Source organism: Vipera ursinii (assembly GCF_947247035.1).
Source record: "Vipera ursinii genome assembly, chromosome: 8".
Classification (NCBI taxonomy): domain Eukaryota; kingdom Metazoa; phylum Chordata; class Lepidosauria; order Squamata; family Viperidae; genus Vipera; species Vipera ursinii.
This window is the reverse complement of record NC_139519.1, coordinates 8,270,957-8,285,053: the sequence shown is the minus strand read 5'-3', so window position 1 is coordinate 8,285,053 and position 14,097 is coordinate 8,270,957. Positions and strand designations below refer to the sequence as shown.

The 14,097-nt window shown below is 45.7% G+C and overlaps 1 protein-coding gene across 1 annotated transcript in view; it reads left to right on the top strand.

The window, feature by feature from the left end:
• The window catches only part of CCAR2 (cell cycle and apoptosis regulator 2), a 23,275-nt gene extending 9,187 nt beyond the window's left edge, over positions 1–14,088 (top strand). Inside the window, 10 exon segments of the mRNA XM_083368881.1 lie at positions 2,820–3,067; positions 3,772–4,035; positions 5,387–5,617; positions 5,821–6,001; positions 6,341–6,420; positions 8,489–8,635; positions 8,764–8,875; positions 9,637–9,825; positions 10,687–10,892; positions 12,836–14,088. Of these exon segments, the coding sequence (XP_083225007.1) occupies positions 2,820–3,067; positions 3,772–4,035; positions 5,387–5,617; positions 5,821–6,001; positions 6,341–6,420; positions 8,489–8,635; positions 8,764–8,875; positions 9,637–9,825; positions 10,687–10,892; positions 12,836–12,892 (1,715 nt within the window). The 3' untranslated portion in view covers positions 12,893–14,088.
• Positions 14,089–14,097: the final 9 nt, after the last annotated feature.

Below are 14,097 nucleotides of genomic sequence, written 5' to 3'. Positions count from 1 at the left end.
GGGAAAGGTGGAATTTCTCTCTGCAAGACTAAGCATTATCCTTTGAATCTCCTAGCTAGTTGAAGCAAATGTAAGCAAGAATGTTGCATGGCATCCAAATCTCGAGCCATTACTGTATCATCGCCTCCCATGACTTTTGAGGGACTCTAGTCTATGGATGCTGATGTGGCAATACATGTATTGGTCTTGAAAATGTTTGTTTTAATTATTTTGACTTCAAGGGGTGCATTAGAGTCATTTACCTTCTTCCGTAGACCCAAAGGTAAGATTTAAATAGCCAGCTGGGCCACTAGATGGTGCATTTTGTAGCAAATTTTGTAGCAAATTTTGTAGCAAATAAATAAAAATAAAAAAATAAAAAATTGTGTTATTGCATGAGACTCTACAAGAAAGATTTGCGGAGGGATTTTTTTTTTGAACTCTCTTCTGTGCCAAAATCTTGAGTTGGATCTGCATGACTGGACATCCTACCTTGAAAAAAGGGAAGACTTTCTATTAAGTGTACTGAATTGGTAGAAGGAGAAGATTGTGCTTGCTTTAATTTGTACCTCTAAAGATTAGACGGTCAGATTAATGTATATTCAGATTGCCTGAAACACATTGCATAAAATAGATAAATAATATTTGTATAAGAAAATAACATCAGCAGGAATCAATAGATGGGAGTTGATATTTATGGGGTCTAGGAAACTTAGACATGCTCAAGCTGTAGAACAGACTTACCGAAAACTTATGTTTTAGAAAGTTTTGTTGAATTATAATATTTAATTGATGCAAGGGAAGGTAGGAAAATAAACTGGGAGTAATACTACTGGTTGTCATGGTTTCGACAGATGGAACTCTCCGATGTTAGCAGCGTTGACATTTACCAAGTGTTATTTTAAATGCGTTTTATTTGAAATAAATCAAATCCTGCTCTCCGCCTTGCCCTGCCTGCTCTTTGGAGTGCACCCTCTAACATGTTGCCCAAAGGCGGCCTTTGTGTTGAACAAAGTTGGCATACACCAAATACTCTGTTCTTTAATTGTAAGGTTGTCTTTGTCTTTCTGTCAGCTAAGAACGTAATGTTTGCAACCTGCCACTTATTTGCTGGCTTGTTTCACGTCTTAATGTTCTCCCTTTGAGGAGCCATCGCTGGAGGAAGCACCGTTGCCAAGAGTTCAAGAAGCCGATTGGTACCAGTGTGATTTGATCTGTCTGACAGCGCCTCAGCATGAGGATTTTGGCTGGTATTGTGTGCCCGCCTAATACTCGGGCTTTTCAGAGGAGCCTCCTTATGCTGCCCTGTTGAATCAAGAACTCTGGGCTTCTGCTTTCCTGGAAGTCTTGCACATGCTTTTGTGCCTGAGCTCTTAGGAGCCAGAGAATACTTCACACGATCTTTACCTTTACCCAATCAGCAATGAGGAAAAATGCCGGAACTCGGAGTGCATTGGTTTAGTTGGAAGGAGCATGGTTATATATAGCTCCCTTGTGCTAGATAACCATGGCAACCAAACTTATTTTGTATAAATCAGGCTGTACATGTGACTTGTTGGGGAAGCATCAGACTAGGGAAGAAAGGAATTTGGGGGGGAGCATTGCCACGTGTGGAGTTCAGTCTAGATTGGGATGTTGTCATTCCTCAGAAATCCATGCTCTCTGTTCTCCAGTTGACTGAATTTAATTCTCTCTGGGCAGAACTCCAGCCATAAGAGAGACAGTGAGGTAGAACCAACCTGCAGGGCGACGTTAGGACAGAAATTGCAGGGCGTTAATTTTTGTATGTTTGCATGACACGGAGTTCTGGGGAAGAAGGGCTTGATCGCAGATTGGTTTGGGTCTGGAACCCTGATTGTAATTATTCTCATCTTGGCTAAATAGCTAATATTTTTTCCCCAGTAGTTGCATCTCATTGAGGTAGGTGTACGGCAAAGAATTGTTCCATGTTTGCCTATAGCAGATGTGTCAACCCGTGGCCCACAGGCTGCATGTGGCCCTGGACAGTTAGTAATGTGGCCCCACAATTTTGTATAAAAAAAATAAAAAAGGAAGTTTATCACTTACGTACATTAACTATATTATATATTTTATATGCAGCCCAAGACGATTCTTTTTCGCTCAGTGCAGCCCAGGCAAGCCAAAAGGTTGGACACCCATGCTCTAAAGCATGTCCTGCATGCATGACAAAAAACATGTATGTAAGCAGAGATCCGAATCCAGAAATAGGTTCAAGGCACATCTGGTGCCCAACCAAGTTGTGTTGCTGGTCAGTGAAGTATCCCGAGACACAGATTTCTCAAAAGAGTCTGTGTAGCGTCATTTCACTGTCTGTAACACTTTAGTTTAAAAATCAGTGGTGACAGTGGGAGCCATTTATTTTGATGGAGGGAGCTGGGCGAGAGGTCTATGCAGATGAAAACTTCTCCATCGGGGGGATATAATAACTGTCTTCCAAAACTTGAGGGGCTGTCACAGAATGGAGGGGGTTGACTTATTCTCTAGGCTCCCATAGGGTAGGACAAGAAGTAACGGGCGGGGGGGGGAGCTTGTTAAAGAGAGATACAACGTAGAAGTAGGGAGAAAATTTCTAAGAGAATGATATACTGTAAATGGAACAGTTTGCCTCCCAGAGTTGTGGTGCTCCATCGTGGGAGGTTTTCAAAAACGCTCAGCCATTTGACTGGGCCGGCATAAGACTCTTGCCTTGGGGAGTGGGTTGGACTATATGACCTCCAAGGTCCCTTCCAGCCATATGATTCTATTCAACCAACTATAGGCACTTTCAAGAACACAGTTCTGCATCCAACCTGTAGTTGAACTCTGAATTCCCATGGCTGGGACTGACACATTTTGGGGAGTAGTCTTGTTAGTTTGTTTCTGTTTGAATTCTCTGCACTTGATGTTCATTAGGTACCGGTTTGCTGAGTTCAGATACCTGCGTGAGGGAAATCCATCTTGCCAGGAGCAGACAGTGGTTTTCTTGCCAGATATCTGGAGCCTGATGCCGTCTCTTGAAGAGTGGGAGGCCTTGTGCAAACAGAAAGCCGAAAAAGCTACACCGCCTTCAGAAGGAAAAAGTGAGGCGGTAAGAGTGGATTCAACCTCCCATCTAAAGTCTAATTTGAGCAGGAAGGAATTGGGGGTAACTCTCAGATGATGGATAGAACTGAAGAGCGCGTCGGATCCGTTTCTTTCCATTTCTGCACGAACTGGTTATGTTTTATATCCTACCTCATGAGATTTTTCCATGGACGGCGTATTTTGTGTCACCTTAGCTTTATCACGGCCTGCTGCTAGTTTAAGTGGACAGGTGTGATTTGATTGTTGGCCTTGCCTTTAGATTGAAATTAGACGTTCTTGGCTCCTGAGAGCATCCTTCTAGATCAGGGGGCTCCAGACGTGGCAGCTTTAAGGCTTGTAGATTGTAGCTGGCTGGGGAAATCTGGGAGTTGGAAGTCCACAAGTCTTAAGGTTGCCAAGTTTGGAGACCCTCCCCCCCCCGAAATAGATTCAAGACATACGGCTTTTTTTCTTTCTTTCTTGCCGGGGGCTTTTGAGCAGAACACCAGTAGCTGCCCTCTAACTGTACGCCAGATCAGGGCCAAGAAACCAATGGAAACCAAGCGCAAAACTTAATTTTGATTCAATTTGTGCTCCTCTTCAAAAAAAAAACATAAACAAAAGCTTTCTTGCTGAATAACGGTATGGTGGCCACGTTTGGAAGGATTTTGGCTGGAGTCCTTGGATCTTCAACTTACGTATCTCTAATGATGATGCTTTTCTAAACAGGTGGAAGGAACTGCGCAAACCTCTGAACCGGGTCCGGAGCAAGAAACAGAGTCTTGTGAGCAGGAAATGGACACAGCTGAACCGGTTCCGGAGCCAGCTCTGGAGACGTCGACTTCTGAACCAGAGACCCCAACTCCTCCGCTGGAACCAGCCGTAGTCGTTTGCTCTCAGCTGGCACTGCAAAATGGGCAGCCTAGTTGCACCAACGTCTCTCTTTACACTTTGCTTGAGTACAGAAGGCAGCGGGAAAAGCTCTCCTTTGAGGTAGGCTTTACGTCTCTCAGATGGAAGTTCTCGAGGGATGTGTGTCGCTGGCCCTCTCCTCTGGCTCGGCTCCTGCTGCTTAGATACCCCCCCCCCAATGTAATTAGAAGATTGGCTTCTGGGAGTGCCCAGTGGCGTGAATTACCTAGCATTTATGATGTAAGAGAGAAGAGAATATTTGTAGCTCAAGGTTGAACTGTGGGGCCTCTGAGCTTTGTTTTCTTGCAGACATTTCATTACCAAACTTGACATCATCAGTGCTAAAGGATGTTACCAGCTTGGTAATGAAACATCTGCAAAAAAACAACAACAGTCAAAGCACAGAGAGCCCCAAGGACCCCCCCCATTTATGATTCATAAGAAGCAGCGTGAAGAGAAGCCCCCTCTGGCCGTGTGCATTTAGGTTCCCCCCCTCTTCTGGCCCAGTCATAAGGTTGTATCAGGAGAGCTTGGAAGAGGCAGTACTGTGTGAATGGCCAGGAGAATGAGATGAATACAAGTAACGGGTGGGGAAGGGGGACCTTTGGAAAGAGCAGAGGTGCAAAGTGGATTTTGTGAGGGTAGATCCAGTGTTGTGCGAGTATCGAGATGTTTACGCTTTTTAAAAATGCAAACTAAACTGAAGTAAACCTTCTATTTAGTGGAAGTGGGAAGCCAAATGCCCGTGAAAGCCAGAGATTAGCTAAGCATTATGGGCTGGTATGCGTCAACACCTCCTTTCCCCTTAAAGGTAAAGGTTCCCCCACACATGCGTGCTCCAACTCTAGGGGCCAGTGCTCATCTCCGTTTCAAAGCCGAAGAGCCAGCGCTTGTCCGAGGACGTCTCCGTGGTCATGTGGCCGGCATGACTAGACGCCAAAGGCACATGGAACGCTGTTACCTTCCCACCGTAGTGGTCCCTATTTTTCTACTTGCATTTTTACGTGCTTTAAAACTGCTAGGTTGACAGAAGCTGGGACGAGTAACAGGCGCTCACTCTGTTACGCAGCACTCGGGATTCGACCCGCCAAACTGCCGACCTTCTGACCGACAAGCTCAGCGTCCTAACCCACTGAGCCACCGCTTCCCTCCTTTCCCCTTAGGACTGGGCATATTCCACTGGATTGTGCCTCACAGCTTCCCAGTGCTGTCTCTGCCAGTGCCGATGCCCCACCAGCCTGCCCAGCAGCTTCTCCTCAGCCACGGTTGCCAGCGTCTCCTTTCAACAGATTCCGTCTGTTGAATCCCCAACCTCTTAAATCAAACGTACACCCTGTAGGCATAGGAAGGCTAACATTTCCATAGTTTACGACTCAGGATCTTTCCTAGCTTCTTGATCCCTGATCTCTCTTGCTCCTTCTTCTCCCCTGAGGTGGCAGTGGTGGCAGAGACCTTCCAGGAGATGCTTCAGCGTGATTTTGGCTACAAGCTTTATAAAGCCTTGCTGGCCCTGCCAGAAAAAGAAGAGCCGCCAGAGGCAAAGAATCCCGATTCGGAAAAAGGGATCAAATCCGAAAAGGAGGTAGAGAATGAAGTGAAGGAGGAACCTCATGAGAAAGCCGGAGCAGAAGATATACCAGATAGTAACCAGAAGGAAGTTCAAGTAAGTCTACACAACTCTCTGGACCTCAGTATGATTGGGCGGCCCCTCCGTGTTTGCTCAGTTACATCCACTCACATTTTCTTTTGCTGCATGGTTTGCATTTTCTTCCGATTGTGGAGGATAATGGGGCTTTTTTTTGGCGGGGGTGGTGGTGGTGGTAAGGCATAGATACTGTCCTGTTCATGTCCTTTTCATTCGTGCAGAGAGAAGGGACGGGGGAGGCTGAGAAGAAGCCGCCGAATCAAGACGGGGCCAATTCGACCAAGGAAGAGAAGGTCGGCGGGAACGTCAAAGCAGAAGCGAAGGATTCCGCCCCTGACCTCTGTGAGCTCAGCATGGAAGATGACCTCTTGCTGCTAAGAGAGGACGAAGAGGAGGATTTTGGTAAGCGGTCTGGGAAAGGCGGCAGAGTTTGGGTTCGCCTTGCCCGTGTGGTGGGGACACCTATTACCCGCAGAAAGTTGCCCTGATCACTAAGCTCAGTTGTAGGTGAGGTGGAAGTCCATTGGCTTTTCTCTGTTGGGGAAATCAGGATTCCCAGGTTCCTCCACGTGGCCTTGGGTCCGTGTTCAGCTGCCTCAGCGCCGTCTCCAGACAGGCAGCCCCTGCGAGGGCTTTGAAAGGCACTTGTTGCCCACCCAACAAGAGGTCTTCCTCTTGTTCAATACACTGAATGGGTCCAGTCGGCTTCTGAAGCAGGCGGCCATGTTGCCTTCTCCACAGGTGTCAAGTTGGAAGATGCTGAAGTGAGGTCTGTGGCTTCCAACCAGTCAGAAATTGAGGTTTCCTCCCTTCCTGAAATGGTTAGTGGCCAGCTCTTCTTCTTCTTCAAAGTTTGGTTATGCCTGAATTTTCTTAATGGCTGTGTCATGGTTGAATTAGCCTGTCTTGGGAAGACTGGGGTATGAACCATAGTATCTTTTTTTCTGGGAATGTTGCTGACTTTGTAACATACCTGTTCTGGTGCCAACTTAGATAAGATAATCTTTATTGTCTTTTTTTTCTTTTTACTGTGGGCACAACGGCACACATCAAAAATGAAATTTAGTTGCCCGCTCTCAAAGTGAAACTCATACAAGACACACACCTAAAACATACTATATACAACATATGTATAGACCCACACCCCTACATATACATAACAGTAAAATATTAAAATACTGTCCATCTTGAATATATAACGGAAGGAGGCAGCCTGAGAGTTCACAAGGTTAACGCCATATGGAATGAAACTGTGGCTGAATCTGGATGCTCCGCTACGGGTACCACGAAGCCCCCTCCTCCCAGAAGTTAACAAGGAAAACAGGTTATGAAGAGGATGAGTCGTGTCCCAGATAATCTTACGGACCCTGTTCAAACAACGCTTCTGTGCTATGTCCTGGATGGGAGGGAGGGAGGGAACTGCCAAGGCAGCATTGTTTGAGACTTAATTCCAAAGCCATCTTTAGCAGGCAAATTTGCACGAATTTATATAGAATATAGATGGTGGCAAAATTATTTTCTCAGAAGTTGGAATTTTTTCATCCTAAACTAGGCTAGGTAATTGAGGGAAAGCTCCAGGTCAGGGGTAGGCAACCTTGGCTCTTTTATGACTCGTGGACTTCGACTCCCAGAATTCCTGAGCCAGCATGGGGGAACTATAACCCCTTCATGACTTCTGGACTTCAACTCCCAGAATTCTTGAGCCAACATGGCTCAGCATGGAAACCTCTCCCTTTGCCCTCAGCATGGCTGGCTCAGGAATTCTGGGAGTTGGAAGTCCACGAGTCATAAAAGAGCCAAGGTTGCTTACCCCTGCTCCAGGGGATTGAGCTGTGTGAACCCCCAAATTCTGGAATGTAGGTATCCTTTATATTTTTCAGCATTGTAAAGACACATATCAGGGGCCTCCGATATCTTTATAAAGATTTTGGTTTAAAATGTGTGATGTGCAGGTAGTTCTCTACTTGCAGCAGTTCACTTGGCGACCATTCAGTTACAACGTAACTGAAAAAAGTGACTTTTGACCGTTTTTCACACTTAAGACTACTGCAGCATCCCCATGGTCATGTGATCAAAATTTGGATGCTTGGCAACTGGTTCATATTTATGACAGTTGCAATGTCCCGGGGTCATGTGATCACCTTTTGGGACTTTCTGACAAGTAAAATCAATAGGGAAGCCAGATTCACTTAACAACCGTGTTATTAACTTATCAACTGCAGTGATTCATGGCAAGAAATGTCGTAAAATGGGGTAAAATTCACAACTGTTTCACTTAGCAACAGAAATCGGTGGTCATAAGTTGAGAACTACCTGTGCAAGACTCTTCGTGCCCAGGATTCTTCCACTCGAACCAGCATAATTCTGTGGTCCTTTTATATCCGTGTGGATTTCTATTTGCAAGATTTTGGAACTGATTTAATTCCAAGTATTAATTTATCCCCCAGCTCAATATAATTCCTAGTTAGCGGGTTGATCTGATTCATAGCATGTTAAGCTTCGGTTTCTCTCCCCTCCCCTCCCCTCCTTATCAAATGATTTTAGAAATCCTAACTTAGGGTTATTTGTGACTTTTTTTAGAAGGCCAGAATGTTTCCTGTGTTTTGAAATTCTGAGTTCTGAATGCAATATATATATATGTATATATATATTGCATTCGCCAGTGTAATTTATAGGATTCCCCAGTAACATGACTGAACCCCTGATAGTTGCTGCTGATGGTGAATCATTCTATAGCTTACCTCAGCAATGTGATCTGTGATATTGGGCACCTGTTTTAATGTTGCCACTGGTGGCTTGGGAACCTGAGTCTATAAAGTTGGCATCTCTGGACGAGTGAAATGGAGCACGGAGTGAGACTGTCCCCCCCTTTTTATATACCACGCTTAGCCTAGAGAGCTGGACCCAAGTACTGTGTTGCCCTTGGATGCCCTTCTTGCCTTCGTTTACTTTGACTTGAATTTCTGTGGCTACCTGCACAGGAAGGATATGGACAAGATCCTCCTCACACTGGGACTGCACCTCTGTAAAGAGCAGGTGAGCATCTGCCGGGCTCCGTTGGAGATTGGAAGGCGTTGGTCTCTGCCCTTAGGACTGTGGGCAGGGGGATTTGTTTGGGGCTTTCCCCACGGCCACTCCTAAGGGGGTGTCTCATCTGCTGGTAGGTGAAGCGCTTGGTGAACAGGGTGGTGACACAGTTTGTGTGCCGTTATCGCAGCCTGCACTACAGCCGGCAGGAAGGGACAGAGGCCGCCCTTGGAGAGGAAGAGCTGTCAGGTGAGTTACAGGTATGGGGTACAGGTATGGGGTAAAGGTACAGGATGCACTCTGGATGTCATGCTTGCTTTCTAAGTTAGGCTTGTTCCAGTTCAATGATGGGGGCTTTTACTGAGCATTCTGTATGCAAGGAGGAGGTCTGGATGGTGGGGGCGGGGTGTCCTAACACTTTTGTCTCCTCCCAGCAAAATACAGGTAGTCATTGACTTACCACTATTCGTTTAGTGATGGTTCAAAGTTACAAGGGCACCGGAAAAAGTGCCTTTTGACCATTTCTCACACCAATGACCGTGCTGCGTCTCCACGGTCACGGGATCAAAATTTGGATATACGATGGTTGGTTGCACTGTCCCAGGGTCATTGATTGCCTTTAGGGCTGTCGGACAAGCAAAGTCAATGGGGAAGCCGGAGTCCCTGAACCAACCGGGACAAGAAAAGTTATAACTTGGGGGAAAGGGTCATTAGCAACTATCTTGCTTAGCAACAAAGCGTTAGGGCTCAATTGTGGTTGTAAGTCGAGGACTATCCGTATTTCAGGTATGTGAGGATTTCCTTCACGGTATCTCCTCCCACCTGAGGTGCAGCTCACTTTTGGAAAGCAGAATTCTTTGCCGAGATGGGTCAAGTTGCCGAGGAAGAGAATAAAGCTTCAGACTTGGCAGCAGTGGATCCATGTGTTGTTGTTTTTTTGCGGGTTTTTCTCCCCGTTCCCAGAAGGTGTTCCATTGTCAAGTAGGATAAAGGCTACTTTGTTCTTGCAGGCAACCTCAATTTCTTGCGCTCATCATCGGTTTCTTTTACCAAATCTACCCGAGAGACTCAGTCTACCAATTTGATTTCCTACAATGGGACTGTCCTTAATGTCAGCAAACTACTGGAAAAGGCAGAGCAGACAGAAGACAGCCGACTTTACCTGGAAAACAAAATCCGTACTCTGGAGCTAAAATTGGGTGAGCGCTGTGCTGCAAGCTTGATATACATTTAATTCATATACAACCAGTCGTCATGATTCCTGGCAGTTCACCTCGATTACCGTCTGTACCAATGAGGAACTGCTTCGGTCGATGAGCTGTATGTTCTGGGTTACCAAATTTGGGCTGCTAATGGTCTGGGTGACCACCGAGTGGCAGCAGAGATGTGCTTTAAGATATCTGCTGCCATCCAGTGGTCATGTGGAATTTTCCAGTCTAATTCTGTGTTTATATACGAAAGCAGGATCCAAGTCCAAAATAGTGTATTTATTGGGCATACTCTTGATTGCATGCAAGGAGTACCAAACATTAAGCAAATCGAAACCTAATTTCATTTGTAGAATTCAGCGGCTTCTGCCCAAGGACTGAATTGCCGTTGTAGGCAGCGAATGTGGAATGAAAAATAGTGGAACTCTTTTAGGGGAACTCAGACTGATTCAAGACAAGTGGTTTATGCTTCTGCCTGCATGAACATCTAAAAAAATTATTTACTCATTTAGAATTTTTATTAGTCGCTGACTTGCTCATAGCAACTCTAGGCGGCTTACAAAGAAATGGAAGCGGACGGACAGGTCCATGTATTTAAAATGTTCTCCAGGGGTTCCAAAAATGTATCTGTAGAATTGTGAAAGGCAAAGGTTCCTGCCCTAGAATCTGCCCCCTGTAGATTCCATAATTACCATAATTACAGAGTACCGTAATTGGTCCTTATTTAAATAGGTTTTCCTTCAATGAGATACTGCCAATTTTGGCTCTCCCTTGTTTTAACTAGGAGGTTACACTTCTCTTATCTCTGTTAACTTTTGCTTGGAAAATAATTTCAATCTATTGTGCTTACAGAAGAGACCCAGCTTCGCTTCTCATCAACAGAGGCTTCCAACAAAGCTTTGACGGTGGAAGTGCAGGAATTACAGAAACGCCTCACTGAGATGGAAGAGCAAGCTAAGGTGTCCGAAAAGCAAAAATCCCATTTTCAAAGGCTGCTACAGGAGAATAAAAAGCGCTTGGTTCCTTTGCATCTGGAAATCCAGAAGATAATTGAGAAGGTAGGTTGACAATTGAACCAGCGGGGCGTTGATCTTCAAGCAATTATGGCTTGATAGATCTAGAACTGGACATCTGCTCAGAGAGCTAAACTGGCAACTCCCTAGGGCCTGTGTCGGCAGCTCTGCGGCACTTTTAGTAGAGTTTGGGAGAACTCTCATCACTTTGGGAGGACACCTTGAGAATCTTAAGAGCATTCAGGTTCTCTTAAGAACAGATTGTCCAAATTGTGCTTCCAGATCGGTTGTGTGTTTATCCAGAAGTCAATCCCATTGACTTCAGTGTGCTTAGGACAACAGGCAGTATGACAAGTATGGCCTCTTTGGATTTTTTTAATGTCAGTCAGTGGCACTGCTATTTGTAACTCAGCCTCAGATGACCTCCTTAAAAAAAGATAGAAAATTATGTATTTTTCAGCCCACGTTCATCAGGGAACGCAGTGAATAGCTGGATACTTTTATGTCATCCCACTGGTCTGTGCTTGACTTTTTGTCCCAATATTGGACGATTCTTTAAAATAGTTCATATACGTTGGTCTGTAAAAGTAAAATTATGATTTGGCTAGGTTTTGGTCCTGAATATGTCAAATGTGCAAGGATCTCCCATTTTGGGGAAGCAGGTAGACATTTTTATTTTCACTTTTTTTTGGGGGGGGGGGAAAGATGTGGCTCAGAAAAATGAAAATTGGTGGTGTTGCTTCCCCAAACTTTTCTAGCTTCCCACAATGCTCGCAGCAGCGTCCTTTTAAAAAAAATCCTCTGGACCTATAGGAATACCTAAATGGAAGACTGGATTGCAGCCTTAATTCCTTCGGTGTCCATGTTGGGGTTTGCAGAAATTGTTGAAACCAGATTGAATTGGTGCTTTCCTTTGCAACGTTCCAGGTTTCATTTATTCTGGGGTGAGGACCACGAGCAGGGAGATTGGGAGCCTGGTGGGCAACCCACAGAGGTGTTTGGAAGAGACCTTGCACCAAAGGATGCCAAATGGGGGACCAGGATTTTAGCATGCTGACCATGTTTTCTCTCCTCTGCCTACCTTTTTTCCAAGAGGAAATTTCCACCTGTAGAGAAGTCACCTCATGAAGTTTTTCACACTGCAGCTGAAAAATCAACTATGAGATTGATCTATTTTTAAAATAGCCTCTCACAAAAGAGCGATAATAGACAGATGAAAATCTTTCTTCCAGGGATTTGGGATAGGGAACTTTTGAATTACAAACTTTCTGCAGTTGTGACTGAAATAATGTTGCATCATGTGGCTACTTAGAACATGTAGTTAATATGTTCAGACACTGCTCTAAATGAAGGGTTTGAAGTTTAGTGTGTCCAGAATTGATATACAGTTATCAGAATCATGGTTAAGCAAAGCATGGCAATGAGGTAGGTATGTGAATTCAGACAAAGATATTTATAGTAGCTTAAAGACAAGCTGATTGGGTTAAAACATAGAATAACAGAATTGGAAGGTACTCTGGAGGTCTTCTAGCCCAACCCCCTACTCAAGCAGCAGAGTCTATACCAGGGGTCTTCAAACTTGGCAACTTTAAGACTTGTGGACATCAACTCCCAGAATTCCTGGCTGAGGAATTCTGGGAGTTGAAGTCCACAAGTCTTAAAAGTTGCCAGGTTTGAAGACCTTTGGTCTATACCAGGGGTCGGCAACCTCGGCTCTTTTATGACTCGTGGACTTCAACTCCCAGAATTCCTGAGCCAGCATAGCTGGCTCAGGAATTCTGGGAGTTGAAGTCCACGAGTCATAAAAGAGCCGAGGTTGCCGACCCCTGGTCTATACTATTCTGGACAAATGGTTATCCAATCTCTTCCTTGAAGACCTCCAACGATGGAACACCCACAGCGTCTGAAGGCAGGCCTTTGCACCAAAACTGTCAGGAATGGGCCAATTAACCATCTTTGTCTTCCTATTTTCCATGTGTCTCTTTCAGACCAATAACTGCCTAGAGAAAAAGGAAGCCACCTCGCCCTCAGTTTCCAGCAACTGATACTCCCTCGAGAAGACAACCATCTTGGCAGGGAAGATCTGCACACCTGGCTTTGATATTTGGGGGCTGTGAGTTAAGCGGTTGGGGGTAAAGCCTTTGGAACGGTCAACTTTTTTGCCACTCTGCGAAAGGCTGCTGCTGGTTTTCATCCTCGACCACCTTTCCCCCCAGGCTTGGGGGGGGGGGGAAAGGGCCACTAGTCCCGCATGACTAGGAGCCACAGTTCATCTGCTGGAACCACCCTTCTTGTTTAAAGGAATACCCATTAGGTAGGCATTTTCATGGTCTAGTGTGCGAGCGGAGAAGCTACAGGGTAGGTATTTCGGGCTGTTGGCCAACAGCAAGTTAGTTCCATACCGAGAGCCACGCAGGGACTGACGGTTTCAGAAGACCAGGCATTGCTAGCCTCTTTGTGCTGCTGCATGGAGACGTTTTTAAGCCCCCTCCACTTCCCTTCCCTTCTACGTCTAGCTTGAGGGGTGGCCTTCTGCCTGTCTTGGGCCGGGTGGTGCCTTGGGGAGACGGCCATGGCCTCCTTGCCATCAGCAGGCTTTTAACCCTTTGCCCCAGGCCAGCAGCTCCTGCCTCTGCCTTTCCTGGCTTGTGCATTAAAGGTAGCTTGCGAGTTCTGCTCCGGTGCTGTGGCTTGAGTGTGAAAAAACCGTACATACTTGGTCCAGCATTTTAGCCATTTTAAGGAAAAAAACAACAACTGCAAGGCGTTCATGATCATCAAACAACCCACTCCCCCATCCCCAGACATTTACTTGCTACACGTAGCTCAAGGAGCTCCGGGACCCATTGGGTTTTGATCACTAGCCTTCAGACAAAAGTGAAATTCCCGTTCAGCGGATCTGAGTTTTGAGGATCTGGAATTTTGGCAGTGGGAGGGCCTGCGGTCCATTGAACTTCCATTGTGAAGACATAGCACACGGCTGGAGGGCTGACACAGCCGGCCCATAGGGGTCCCCGGGATAAACTTTAGCAGAATAGCTGGTGGGCCTATGCAAAGAAGTGGCCGGGCTTAGACCTTCCTCCAGTAGGTATTTGCTACATTTGCCCTGGCCACCTGCTCCCCCACCTCCGGTGGTCTGTCACTTCTGAATGTGTTGCTTTTAGTCTGTAAATGTGGTAACAACTTGTATTTAACTGGCCAAGTTACTTTTATAAAAGTCTCTTCCTCACTTGGAAATGTGCTTTGCCTC